This window comes from Ailuropoda melanoleuca, chromosome 20 (assembly GCF_002007445.2).
Source record: "Ailuropoda melanoleuca isolate Jingjing chromosome 20, ASM200744v2, whole genome shotgun sequence".
Taxonomy (NCBI): Eukaryota; Metazoa; Chordata; class Mammalia; order Carnivora; family Ursidae; genus Ailuropoda; species Ailuropoda melanoleuca.
Window position 1 is genome coordinate 10547243 of NC_048237.1, and position 14846 is coordinate 10562088.

At 40.4% G+C, this 14846-nt stretch overlaps 1 protein-coding gene across 6 annotated transcripts in view; it reads left to right on the top strand.

Annotated features, from left to right (window-relative positions):
• The window catches only part of AKAP6 (A-kinase anchoring protein 6), a 503026-nt gene that overhangs the window by 261540 nt on the left and 226640 nt on the right, over positions 1–14846 (top strand). For all 6 annotated transcript variants that reach the window (XM_034648359.1, XM_019798936.2, XM_019798937.2 and 3 more), the window contains one exon: positions 2017–2139. In XM_034648359.1, coding sequence (XP_034504250.1) covers positions 2017–2139 — 123 coding nt within the window. The remainder of the gene's footprint in view (positions 1–2016; positions 2140–14846) is intronic.

Genomic DNA, 14846 nt, shown 5'->3' on the forward strand with positions numbered 1-14846 from the left:
TTATGTATTCTGAGTTGTGGGCAATCTTCCAGACAGAGGGACTTGGGGAATGATGTTTTAAACAGGTGGGAGGCTTGACTGAAAAAAGTGAACCTGAAGTAACATCTGTGTTAAAAGACTCAAGTATTTGGGGAGGAAATGAAAAACAAAGCAACTCTCAAATTTATGGAAATGCACAAAAGGAGAAAGAGCAGATAAACCGATACCCTGAATATATGAGAAAGGGCAAAAGGAATTACTTGGCATGGATTCCTAGCATTTAGAACAAGATACAATATGAGAAAATGAGAGAAAAGGGTAATTTGGGTGGCTCATCAGAAAAACGTATTTGGTAGGGGAATGTGTTGTGTGAAATTCATGAAACCATCCCTGTTGGATATGTTTTTCACCTTACCTGGAAGAAACACTCATGAGTGATGACCAAAGGAACTTCAGTGATGTCATCGGGGTGGGGTTGGAGGCTAGGACTTGAGGTATGTTAAACTACCCCCTGGTTCCTAGACAAGCCAATTGCAAATGCATAGGCCTTAGCTTCTAATTAAGATGACCCTAACATCGTATTTCTTATTGGCTTTACCAAAACAACCTGATTAGGTTAGGTTTTCAAAAGGATGGGTATGATTATCTTCTGATCTTGGCACAATAGGGATAAAATAGGGAAAGCTTCGGCTAACATTTAGCAACATGGGAAAACAGAGGATTCTCTACCAGGTGGGATGATTGGCTGAGCTCCGTGCAGGTTGGCGACATACCAGAGCGTGGTGGGACAGTTTGGTGGACTCCGTGGGCCTCCATGCCCACATCTCTGCTCTATCCCCCTTTGACGGACAGGAATGTGTTTCTGAGTGTTATTTGTCTGCCTTTCTCTTTACCACCCTTCTCAGTCCCATTTTCTCTTTTTTTGAATAATCATTTTGAGGCCAATCGACTGCAGGGATTAAAGGGTTATGAATCTTAAACATTTAGGAGAAAACTTAGTAACAGAAGCCTAGCTTCTGAGAAGCATTATAAAGAAAATGAATTTTCACCTATTCTCAATTTGGTCTCAGGATATCCTCAGTTAAGCATTAAAAATATTAATCAAAATTAATCAAAAAGCAAATCTGAAGAGCGGGTTAAGTTTAATAGGGAAATAGCATCCCAAGCCGTTTCAGTGAGCATAAACGTAGAAGCATGTCCTTGCTCCGTTCGACCTCCAGGTGGTGCTGTTGATCTAGACACGGAAAACAGGCGCCCAGCCCTATTTCTTTCCTTTAGGTTCATAGCTGGGCTTTCATTTTTTTCAAAGTATTTTCCGTTTCTACAGATGTGTTCTTATAAATGGTCAATAAATTTTTATAACCACTATTTGAAAAATTGCAAGATTATTGTGATTTGTGCTTCCTCGCCAAGAATATTTCTTTATGTGCAGGACACACCCAGAGTCAGATGTTTACGTTTTTGTTCATTTTTCCCACCTCCTCTACCCTTCCTTGCTTCTTAGAACCCAGGCTCAGCCACAGACAGTTGGGCTGTCAGTTGAACTCACCCAAAACCCTTTAAACACTTACGTGATTTAAAAATAGATTTGTAGTTCAGTTAAGGCAACTCAACTCCATAGACTTCTGAGTAAAGAACACCATCTTTATGGGAATGCTTTTATCCCCCAAAGCCAGGGAGTGTTCCTCGCAGATGACCTGATTTTTGGGTGAGAGGGCACTTGTCAGGCACCAGAAATGTTTTGATGATCGGAGGACACCTTTATAGAGACACCCGGCAATCCAGTCCAAATTCTTCAGAAAAAGCGTTCCTAGGGAAAAACTGAGAGGGAGTCACGCACAATGTCTTTCCATTTTGATAGATTTCCGTGCCAGGAATAGTGGAAATTCCATTCCACAGTGTGGAACTAGAATGGGAAGGCAGTGGTATCAATTTTACCCTCTGCGAGGTTTGGAATTTTTAAGATTGGCTTTAAAGAAATGATCAACTAACATGCTTTTCTTGTCCTTTTTTCCCCTTCTCTTTTCTGTCACAAAGGGGTTTGTAAACAAGCTGGATGAATTCATTCAGTGGTTAAATGAAGCCATGGAAACCACTGAGAATTGGACACCCCCTAAAGCAGAGACGGATGGCCTTAAACTGTACCTGGAGACACACTTGGTAGGCAAGACTGTGTTGCTTTTGCTGTTAGTAATGGAAGGATTTTAATGCACTGCTTGTTTGTTTATGGGGAATATCAATTTTATTTATCAGAAGTCATTATATGCTAATGAAACCAAGTTTTAATGGGGTAAACTGCAGAAGCTGAAAATTTACAGGCGTTTCAAGTAATATACTATGAAATTTAAATCCTCCATATTTCAAGCTATTTTTTTTCAAAACTTTTCCCAGAAAGGTAAGTAATTAACTTAAAAATACCTTAGAAAATTTGCTAGACTCTTGTTCTCTAAAGGTATGATTGAAGGTTTTTCCTTTTCTGAAAAATAAATAAATGAAAGAGATAATTTTGATGGCCATTCTAAGCTTTCTAGAATTCTTGTAAAATTAATGAACCTCTCATTATCAAGAGGGTCTAAATTGTCTGTTACTCTGGGTTGTTTTAATAAAATATTTAAATGATGATCTCCATCATTTTTGCTGCTATGTGGTTTTTTCGGCATATAATTAATACAACTGTCATTACCCTCGTCCCTGTGCACAGGGAAAACCATGGAGGGGAAGGGGAAAATACTTGGATGAATATGCTTCTGAATATGTCAGAAGCAAGAATTATAGACTGGGGGACATTTGATGAACCTCATGAGGTTTTTGCTGAATGCTTCAAGTGGCCGATATCAATTACGAAGGGGTGGGAACCAAGTAGTGGAGTGTGATAAAGCATGAAGAAAAAGCACGTTGTCATAGGAAATGAAAATTCAGGCTTTAAGGATCTCATCTTTATTCCTTTCACCGATAGCATAAAATTGACAAAGGCAATGAACACGAATCCTTGGGTACCCAACTGTGGGGTTGATTTTCTGCCCCTCTTACACACTCAGAATTTGGATTGAATAAACATTGTCTGGGAGTCCTACATGTGTGCGAGTTCACAGGGTTCCAGACGGTTCCCTGTGATGTTAAATGAGAGAATGAGAGAGAGGGAAGAGAGCGGAGAAGAGGGGAAGGAGAGCGAGGATATGTTAGGCTTTTGGTATTTGCAGTTTGCAGTATGTTTTATATCACTGCAAGTAAAACAGCCTCAAAATCCTATTGCTGCATGAAAATAGCTTTGTGGATGATAAAAGATGACAAAACTGTGTGTAAGAGGATGAGTGTATTGCTTCCCTTTTTAGAGACCTGGGGTGATGGTGTGTAAAAATGCCAGTGACCCTAACCACCTCTCTTGTACATAGGTTTTTAAATATTGCCCTTGCTACTCAATTCCCTATTCAGTAGAGCCTTGATTTTTTTTTTAAAGAGGGCATTTCATAATAGCAAGATAAAGATATTCAGTGCTTTATAATGTAAATTGTATTAATTAGAATGTCAACTTTTCACTGGCATTGTTCTGACAGAAATTCTAATCTGTGTTTAAACAGGAGTATATGAACTTTATTTCACATTAAGTGTGCTGTCTTAATTTCTCTTGATTTAATATTTTATGGAAAACACACATTTAGTTTTTGAGTTCCCAGAGGGCATGGGGACATAAAGGGTACTTTAACTCTAGGCTATTTGTTGAAAGCCAGACTAGGAGAGTATGAACCAGGGTCTCGCTTCTCTTTGGGAGTTGAGCAACATGGCCTCTTTGTAAACAATTGTGCACTCATTGTTCTCAAGTCCCTACCACAGAGTTTCTTCCTTAGCATCCCTGTGTTGGCCTCTGCCTCATTCTAGCCCACCACTATTCACTAGAACTTTCTATGAGAATGGAATATTCAAGGTTGCACTAACATAGGAGCCACTCACCACATGCATCTGCTGAGCACTTGAAATGTGGCTAAAGCAACTGAAGAAATGAATTTTTAATTCTAATTAACTTACATTTAAATGTAAATTGCCACATGTAGCCTGTGACTACTGTATTCTAGCTTTAATAAGTTGCCGAACTCTTTACAGCTGCCCATGATGAATTGCATGCTTTTGTACCTGCCTCATGGTGATAGTCTCATCCAAAATGTGGACCCCACCATCCCCTTTGCTGTGAATCTCTACCCTATATCTGTAGGGAAGAGTCCTTCTTAAAATGTTTATCTCTTAAAGAATAACCTTGTTGTTGCCTAATGATCAACACTTTCTTGAAATGAGTTTTCTCTATTATCGCGTCTAATTATATTGGTTGGAAGAGAGATAACATAGGAACATCTTTATCTCTGCTTTGCAAAGAGTGAGGTACTGTGCTCTCCAGACCTGCTCAGTGAATGTTCAGTGGCAATCACAACTTTGACTTCTGAAATTATGAATAATACCGGCTACCAGTTACTGAAGGCTTAGCGTGCATGGGTCAGCAGTGATACTTAGGGACAATTACTGAGTCACTGCCATGCTGCGTTATGCAGTGTCTGTAACTCTAGATACAGCCTGTTGTTTAAACGTCTCTCAGACAAACCGAGTTACTCCGTGTCTCTGAGGACAATGTCGACACTGTCCTCCTGATCGATACTGTCATTTATATTTTTTATTGTATTTCCTTACTGTGGTGCTGAGTTAATATTAAGTTATTCTTCTCAAAAGAAGGCAAAGAATGTCTGCCTTCCCATAAAGAAAGCACACAACTAAGCCCAGAGACTTAGATCCTTGAATTCAACTGGCATAAGTCATTACTGCTCCTTACTGAGCGAGCAAGTGGTGTGTACAAGATTCTCCAGTATGTAGAGGTACCTGTGCGAGTTTCTTTAAACACCTCTGTACATTCTGTAATTCAACATTGAATCAACACATGTGTGAGCCCCCGAGTTCAGTGTCTTCCTTGGTTTAGCCATGGGTTAGAAAAGTTGGCACCCTGCAGTGATTATCGTGAAGAAAAACAAACATAAAAACAATAACAAAAGTTGTACATTTATATTTTGATACTTAATTCAATTATTTTCCATGGTGGTAACCAAGGGTTTTTACCAACACAAATCAATTAAAGCTTCACAATACCTTTATGAGAGATATGAAGGAGCTTTATTTTAACTGTAAGAAGTACTGTGAAATTGTGATGATACATCAGTGATTTTCCATGATAATTAATCATCTGCTTGCAACCTGGCTGCTCCTTTCAAAAATACAATTCCCGTCTTCCTAGAAAATAACATTCTCAGGAAAATATCATTCTGGAAAGGTATTTTGTGAGTACTGAACATCCCTCTTCTTTGAAAACTTAAAACAGTATTGTATACATATGTTCTCAGACAGATTCCCTTCTTCCTCACCTCTATTTTTTTTCTGAAAACAGCTTTATTGGAGGTATAATTGGCATACAATAAATTGTATATATTTATGATATATACATCTCCAAGCTTCGACAAATTGGCAAATGTATACACCCATAAAACCATCTTCACTGTCAAGATAGTGAGTATATCCATCACCTCCAAAGACTACCTCATGACTCTTTAGTAATTCCTTCGTCCCTTCCCTTCCCTCCTGGCCTTTCCCTAATCCGTAAGCAATTACTGACCTGCTTTCTGTTACTATGAAGATTATTTTTGTACTTTCTAGAATTTTACATAAATGGAGTCAAACAAAATGTGTCCTCTGTCTCTTCTCTCTCATCTCCCCTTGCCCCAGGTTTCTTTCACCTATTTTGATGTTGCCATGTTTCAACTGCTTATTCGTTTGATTTGCTGAGTAATATTCCATTGTACAGAGTTATCACAATTTGTTTATCCTTTCACCTGTTGATGGACATTTAGGTGGTTTCTCTCATCACCTTTCTTAGTGTCTAAAGAAACAGAAGTCACCAAAAGCTGTTTTTGACTAGATGAGTTATGAATAGAAGCATCATAAATAGTTCTGGGCAAACTATTTAGATTTTTTCCTTTAAGAGAATTCATAATATCTTCAGAGTGAGAGTGCTTATGAGTAAAGCAGCAGAGCAGGACAGCAACTTCTCCCTCTAGAGATTTCATTTCACATCCATATTTGCTTTTGAAAAGATAACTCTGATCTCCCAAGTACTCTCTATGCATGCCTAACTCACCAAATGGGCACCACATCATATAAAACCAATTGCAGGAAAACAAACCAGCAGTTTCTAAAATCTATAGCTGATCAGATATCTAGTAGGAGAAAGCAAAGTCTAGCTGACTCCAGACAGCTGTGCAAGAGTTAGGAAGAAGAACTAAGCACAAGGGCCTGGCTTAAACTTGGGAGATAAATTTGCATAGATAGTACCAGGTCATATTGGGAAAACATTAACCAGCTCCATAGATATAGCATTGAAGGAACAATATTCTTAATTCAGTTTGATGAATGAGGAAACATGGGGAGAAACGGTGTTGAGGAGTTCATGTATATCAAGCATCTGTGTGTGCCAGGCAATTATGTAGGTGCTAGGAATAGATGATGAATGAGTTTGGCTTCTTTCTTCCAGGGATTTGCAATCTAAGGGAGATGACCACAGATTAAATGTAGTCATCTCTAGAGCCATAAAAGATAAATGTAATATAATTTTGAGCAGTAAACTTCTTGTAGGATAAGCAAAGTACTGTTAGGAGCACAGAGAGAAGTTTTATTGGTTCTTCCTGAGAGTAAAGAAGCCTCAAAGAAATAATTGGATGTAGACCTCGCCGGCCATATGTGATCTTTTGGATAGAGAAGGGAGGAGAAGAGAGAGGAGGAAACTTTACGGCCAAGTAAGGGAGGTGTGGTGAGTCATCTTGTGTGGCTGAGATCGGGTTGGGGTCTTTCAGGTTGGGGCTGATGGTGAAGGAGATTGAATGTCTTTTTAATGGGTTGAATGATTCTCTGGGCGCAAAGGGGCTCCGTGAGTGTTTGATTTTATTTTAGAACAGGAGAATGACATGGATCAACTGTAAAGTCCATGGGGGTAGGGTCATTTTGACATTGATTAACTGGATGAGGTCCATGGCTTAGAGAAAGAATAACTATGAGCATAATGGAAAATGGGTTTGAGTGTAGCATTCGAAAGATATGCTGGTACAGACGATGTTATCAGTTTTTTAAGGTGTGCGTGTGTGTGTGTGTGTGTGTGTTTGGCTCATGAATATGTGGATGTTACACAAAATTCTGAAGGTAAATAAAGGAAGGGAGTAAAAAGGTAGAAAGTCAAAATTAAGCCTCCTACCTCTGTCCCCTCGGTGACCGATTCTCTTCCTCTGAGGCATCCACTTTCCTTGGTTCTTTATATTCTTTCAGAGTTATTCGAGGTATTTGGAAACAAATGCATATGTGTACTTAACTTTGTTCCCTTGACGTATGTTACCAATAATTCAAAATCAGTAAAGTTAGAACTACTTTATCCTTTAGAATGGCTGCACAGTGTTGCATTTATGAATATGCCATAATTCACTTAGCTAGTTCTTTATTGATGAAAACTTAGGTTGTTTGCAGTCTTTTTTAAAATTATGAACAGCGCCTCAGTGAATATCCTTGTATATTCATCATATTGCATCGTTGTAAGTATATCCTTGGAGTAAATACCTTACCTGTGAAATTTCTGGACCAAAGGTTATACACATTTACAATTTTTCCGTATTGCGAAATTGTCCTTGATAGCGATTGTACCAGTTTATACTCAGGAGGGCATGAGAATGCCTCCATATCTGCACATCCTTGCTATGAAGTATGTTATCACATTGGGGATCTTTGTCCATTTGATAGTTACAAATAGCATCTCATTGTAGTTTAGTTTGTATTTCTTATCTTTTAAGTGGAGTCGAGTACCTCTTCATATTTTTAGGAGTCATTTGTATTTATTTTCTGAGAACTGTCTGCTCATATACTTAGCCTATTTTTTTTTCTGTTGGGTCATTGGCTTTTTGCTTTAAGATTTATGGGAGTTTTGTATATATTAAGGAAATGAGTTCCAGATCTATGATGTGAATAGAAAGTATGTTAAAAGGATAGTATTTGGGGGATTCTCTTCCAAAAGAACATGGATATCTCAACAGTTTGAAGAATCCAGGGTTCAGCAGACGTCAAGGCCAGGCTGATAAGCAGGCAACAGGTCTCTACCTGTGTCAAAAGCATGTTCGGATTCCATCCCTAAAGACCAATGTGTTCCAGGGAGCTTGCTTACCTAGGCATGGGTGGAACAAACCTAAGATCAGGGAGGCTGTTATTGAATGCATGGATGAAATGATGACTAACCATGAGAAAACTAGAGAGGATGTGGGTCAGGATTAGGTAGAAGGTAGGTAAGAACAGAGGAGAGTGGTTAGATTAGTGGGAGGGGGATGAGTCAGAGTTCTCTTTTTGATGTTCTCTCTCAATAGTCAGAAACCTCCTTGCCAAAGTCTGTTTCCTCTTCCCTACTCTCCCCTGAGGCTACTAATGTCCTTGACAATAGCACAGCAAGGCCTGCTACCTCACAGCTAACAAAAATCGGACCAAGACTTGAATGTTATTGAGAGTATGAAAAGTGTCAGAAAGCTTCTCTGTGTAGAGTGGGATTGAAGCTCTAGGGCCATCTGGGGGTGTGTGGAACTGGGGAACGTGAGCATTACAAGGAATATTACATGGGAAAGAGGGGGCAGATGTTACAAAAGCTCAGTGACCATGGGGGGCATGTGCTGAAGGTGAAGGAAATTTTGTCTTTCATGCCGATGCTGATATTATGGAAGTAAAGGAAACATTATATTCACTGGAAAAAAAATTCAAACTGTATAAAGGACTGTAAAAATAAAAGTGAAAAGTCTTACCCTTCTTTGGATAACTTGCATAAACAGGTTGTTCTATATCCTTTTGGACCTCTTTATGTAAAAGTGCATACATTTTAAGAGTTTTTAAAATTCATATTATACATACTGTTCAATGACTTGCTTTTTATATCTAAAGATATCTCAGACATCCTTCTGTCAGTACATGAAGATCTACTACCCATTTTACTTTTAGCAGCTCCTTAATATTTTATTGTGTGGATGCGCCGCAGTTTATGTAATCGTTCCCATGATGATGGCTATTTAAGCTGCGTCCTTATTTATGCTTTCGCAAATAATACTGCAATGATCATTCAGGGTTTTTTTTAACATCAGTTAAAAATCTCCTCCTTGTCCCATTAGTGTCTGTTTATAGCAGCAGCTGAGGGCCCCCATGTAATGAAAGTCCCATCATACGCTAGGGACAGGTTTTGCTACAGGCCCGGAAAAGTGAGTAGGGTCTATGTTTATGTGTGTACAGAGGTTGAGTATGTGTTTATAGGGGTAACTTTTAAAGCCCACCTTCTAGAACTTCGTTGTTCTTTTTAGGATCGGTACCTGCAATTTGAGAGTGCTACCACAAGGTGGCAGAGAAGCACCCAAATCCTGCAGAGAGTGCTTACAGTCTTGGTATCCTTGAAGGGTTTGAAAATTTTTCTTTAATGTGTCATTACCCTAAGTACTTATAAAGACAGACTGGATTAAAGTGGTAATGTTCCTGGCTAACAAAATCGCCATACAGATACTTTGACGCATTTATCATCTATATTTAAAACTTCATGCTATAGCGTATTTTTTATTAAATAGCTTTCATTTGTTTCATTAAAAAAAACCACACACAACATACTAATAACAGAGTTTTTAGCCGTACAAGAAAATTTCCCAAAATACACTCAGCTGATTTTCTTTTGCTTGCCCTCCTCTCTCCACCTCAGCTCCATTTTTCATTGCTTGAAGTTAAGAGATGATGAGCTTTTCTTTTTCCCACTTTCTGGTGCCCACCTCTGCCTGGCTGCCTTTCTCTGCTGAGATGATAGGCAGCCCTGGCCGAAGAAGGCAGAGCTTTGCAAGACCAGCAGCTGCCACTGTACAGCAGCGACTGTATCGCTCAGCTAACAGGAGGCAGTCGGTTAGACTTCAAAAGCCTGAACTGTTTGAGTTTGGCCGCCACTTCCCTCAGCCTTGCTGAGCAGAGCTGGTGGCCTCGTAGGAGCTTTGAAGTTCCATTTGCTTATTGCCCTTGATTCCCATCAGCTTAAGGTGAATAGCTGAGAGTTTAGTAAGGAGCAGCATTACCTCTCTTTGGGGGATTTAAAATACTCAACTCCCAGCCTTGAGTTACTTCCTTTGGTGGGTTGGGAATGGAAAGCTCTGGTGGGAATTCATAAGCATGCAGGCATTTTGATGTTGATGTGTGGGGACAGGAGGCTCATTTTGGCCATGTGGAAGTTCTGGACCCCGTTCCTTGGCTCATAGAACTAATTCTGTACATCTAGGAGACAAATAATATTGTCTTCCGTTTTCAGTTTAAAAGGATCCCTGAACTGTTCAGAGCACCCGGGAATACACTCTTGGCCTGACTCAGTTTAAGGACTTGAGCGGTGATACCCAGCAGTTCTCATCGTTTTGAAAATTGTTGGTGGCTAAACATTTTACCAATTTATTATTTTGTTTATTGCTCTTTTTAGGACAGAATGGGTGTTTAAAATTAGGATGCCAGGGAAACACTGCATTTCTTAAGCACTTTTTACTTAGGGCAGTGATAAGCTAAGTGCTGAGGAGAATGTTTGCAGACTGGCTTTGGACCATGAGGCTTCCAGCACAGGCTGCAGGACACTATATGGACAGAAGCCAGTGCGGGACCTAACTCACCTGAGCCCGGGTGCTGTCACCTCCCGCCTCTCTTCCTGTGTAGACCCATGTGCAGATGCTACATACTTACTGTGTCACGTGGAATTTGGGAATCTTGAAGCTGTTCGCTCAATATAAGTGATATTAAGGTAAGAGTTTCAGGCCTGAAACAGATCTGACATGAAAAAACGCCTGCTATGGCTACTGAAGATTGTTGTGAAGATCAAATGAGCACGTTGTATGTGAGGATACTTTGCTCATTTGGGGAGAATCGTGAGCATTTTCCTTGGAGACCTGAGAAGAATATGTGGTGTGAGAAGCTCAGGTGTCCCTAGAGAGGTTGGATTTCTCCCCATCCACCCAGACTGTCACCTACTTGAGGGGATGGCTTGTGTGTCTCTGCTGTCTTCTCTGACACCCAGCCTTGCATGTGCATAATAGGTACTAAAAATATCTGCTAGATGAATGAATGAGCATTTGTAAGAGCAGTGTTACAACCATTACAGGCAGCAAATTATAACTAGTATTGTAAATCAGCAAACAATAACCGGGAATGTCTGCAAGTTAAATTATTTCCTCTACTGTTTCCAAACCCAAATGGACTCTGGTCACAGAGCTTTCTGAGTATTGTCTGGTATATTTGTGACAAGAGAAATGCCTATAGAGGGAAAAAATTGGAATGTTTTCTCCTGTTTTCAGGATGTAATTCATTCCCTTTGGCAGAAAACCCAAGGAAAATAAAAATGTTAACTCAGATATTAGAAAGGTTTAAAAAAAATCCCACAGGTTAATGTTGCTCTTTCAAAATACGAAGACGATATGACTAGACAGGATGTTAATGATTTGACATTACAAAATTTATTAAATTTATTTTTTAAAGCAGTTTGGTTCCCCCTCTCAAATGCATGAAGCATGTGGGAGTTGGAATAGATTTGCCCCAGGCTGCCAAACAAATTTTTAATGGAAGTAGAGTCCTTCAGGGATTGTCCTAAATCCACATAATATTCTTAAGTCTTGGTGTTTGCACTGGGACCTGCATATTAGCAGATGTACATGTGAATAATGTACTTGTATCCATCCATCACCTCGGTGACTTCACATCTGTAGGGGCTGCTGCACATCAGTTATTCCACTGCAGGGGGTAGAGTGATATTTGGGCCAGCATTGACCTCTTTTACAATCAGAGCCTCAGAGCAGTGTGTTCTGGAAGTCAAATGGTCCCTTTAGACAGAACCCCTGTTTGAGAATCCATTTGGCCTAATGTGGCCATGCTGGGAAGTCAATGTGATTACCTGTGCCAGGTGTGGAGGTGGCATCCAGAAAAGCAAATGAAAATGTGGTCACTAAGAGGCACTGTCAACATTTAGGATCTCTCCCATGTATCTGCTTCTTGCATAAAATATTAGAAAGTCAATCAGGAAAGAATGTCAACCTTAAGTAAAATACATTTTGCCTTCCACACAGGAAAAATGCAACTGTTTATTTGAAAGAAATTGTGATTTGTTTGAAGAGCTAAACTCACCTTCAAGTGCTTGGAGATGTTTTTATTATCTGAGGTTTTAGGAAGAAAGTCTCCTTAGGAGGAATGAGGGGTTTTTTTTTTGTCTTTATATCTTAGTGACTTCTTCTTCTTTTTTTTTTTTTAAAGGAAAACAAAGTTTTTATAATGCTTCTCTTTTTGATCATAAACTTGGAATATCTTTCTCAAGAGTACATAGTGCTTTTAAATTTTTTAAGCTTCTGATATTATACCTGAAGGTGTGTTGCGTGTTGTCATAACTGATAAATCAGCAACAAATGTAGCCACTTCATTTTGTTGGGGAGATAGACAATTGTGGTGGTGGCTGACCATTTATTTAATTATGTGGTAAGTACCATATGATGAGAGGGTAAAGTTAAATTGATGATTTGGGCTATCTCAGCCAGGATACAGTTTACATGGCAATTACACTGGAATCATCTAAGTGTAATTGGCAAGTAATTTTGTAAGGGAAGGAACATGACAGCTCATTTACATGGTGTTCACTGAGTAAAATTTGGAGACATTTATCTACCACTTCCAAGCAAACAGTGACTGCACCAACATCTCCCAAAGTACCATGTGCAGTTTGAGAGCTACGTGGAAGTTTTTTGTTCTGAATCTTTATTTGTTCCCTGCACATTTGGTAGGCGTGTTCTGTGTGCCAGGCACCGTCCAAAGCACTGTGGATTCAAAAATGATAGAGAAGGAACTCAAGGAACTCACAGCTGGGAAGCACACACATCACCAGTTAGTTATCCAACATGGCAGCAAGTAACGGTTTGAGCTCTGCACAAGTACTGGGGATACTTAGGAGAACGTGCACACCGGGAGGATAAAAGAAAGTCAGGGAAAACTTGCTAGAGAGATTGACCCCTGAGGTGAATCTTAAAGAATGAGCAGGGCTTAGCCAGGGGAAGGGGAAGACTGTCCATACCAGTCCTTACCAGAGGTCCCAGCGAGAGCAGAGTCTGAGAGGAGCGAGAGCAGAGTCTGAGAGGAGCGAGATGGCTGGTGTAAGCTGGAAACTTGAAGCCTTTCAGGCACATTTCAAGGCAGACATGGGACCTGAGAAGCAGACTTGGTTGGAATTTTAGAGGGCTCTGTAGGGCATGCCAGAGGCTGGACCTTATCCTACAATGCTGGGAAGCTATTGGAGGATTTTAAGAGAAGGAGCATCTTTTTCGGTTGTTTTGGAGGCAGGCCATTCTGTATAATAAGATGGTTTTCATTGAGCTATTATGATATGCCAGGCTGTGTTCTACTGGTAAAAAGGCCTTTCTTCCTCACAGCAATCTCGTGAAGTAGGCACTAACATTTCTCCCTTTTTAAAGTTGAACAAACTGAGTACCCAGAGGTTCCCCACAGTTACACAGTGGGTGGGTGATGGAAGAGCCGAGATTTGAACCCAGGCCATCCAGTTCCAGAGTCCATGCTGTCAACCAGCACCTACATGATGTCATGGCCTCCTTGACGCAATCAATTGCAACTATCTGTTTGTAAGATGCACATCCTCCACCCCCCATTAGACTATGAGCTCTGTGAGGTCAGGGGCTATATTTACCTTGTTCACAGCCACATCCTGCGTGCTTAGGACAATGCCTGTGCCTTCACAGGCATGCCACAAATAAGGAATAAATGCAGTTTTGAGGGGCCATGACCAAAGCTCTCGAAGTCAACCTGGCAAGGGATGATGATGGGGGCCTGACACAAAGGCAGTGTTAGTCAATGTGGAAGAGTCGAGGATGGAGAAATTAATTGGCAGGGCTTGATGACTGATTGGACGTGTGGATTTTGTTGGCATATTCTCACAATGTTTTTGATTTCCAACTCCCACACTGGAGAGTTGACTTGGCAAGAGAATCTGAAGCAGAGGAAAGCTCGTGCTGCTTTGCACAGAGCTCTTAAATTCCTGAGAAGAAATGTTGCAGACTCAGGATGAGAAGTTAGAAGAAACTTCCCTGGAGATAGTTAAAAATAGAATGAACACATCTGCCAGGGATGGTTGAGGGACGGAGCAGCCCTGGGGTAGATGAATGGTTAGATGGCCTTTGGGATTCTTTCCCCTTTGAAAATTTTCTAGTTTAGAATAAATAAAAAGTTTCCCAAGCCACCTATCCTGAACTGTCTGGCTGAAAGATAAAATCAACGTGTCCAAGGACTGGAAAATATTGAGTCCAAATGCCTGGACTGCAGACAAGGAAACAGAAGCCCACAAGGGTTAGATGATTTGCTCAAGAGCACGCACTTGAGGCAAGAGGAAGCCCCAAATCATTGGCCTCTGGGTGGGCGTGCCCTCTGCCCCAATCTCAGAAGGCAGCATCTATGTTTGGGCGCCCCCTGTGGACAGGTGTGTGCTGGGCGGTGACACTGAAGGAAAGACAATGTGCTATCTGCCCTGGCGGAGTTCAGAGAGCCTCGGCAGTAAGTGCTCCTTGTCGTCTGAAGTCACCAGAAAGTACTATTTCCCACAGAACACGTTTGGAAAATAGAGAAAAAGAACTTAAAAGTCGTAATGATTTTTCTTGGGTCCCACTTATTTCCGGGCACAGCGTCAATGCTTTATAATCATTATCTCTAGTTCTCACAATAACCTAGAAGTCAGTATAATTTTCATCTTCTGTTGTAGAAAGCCAAAGCACTGAGAGCTC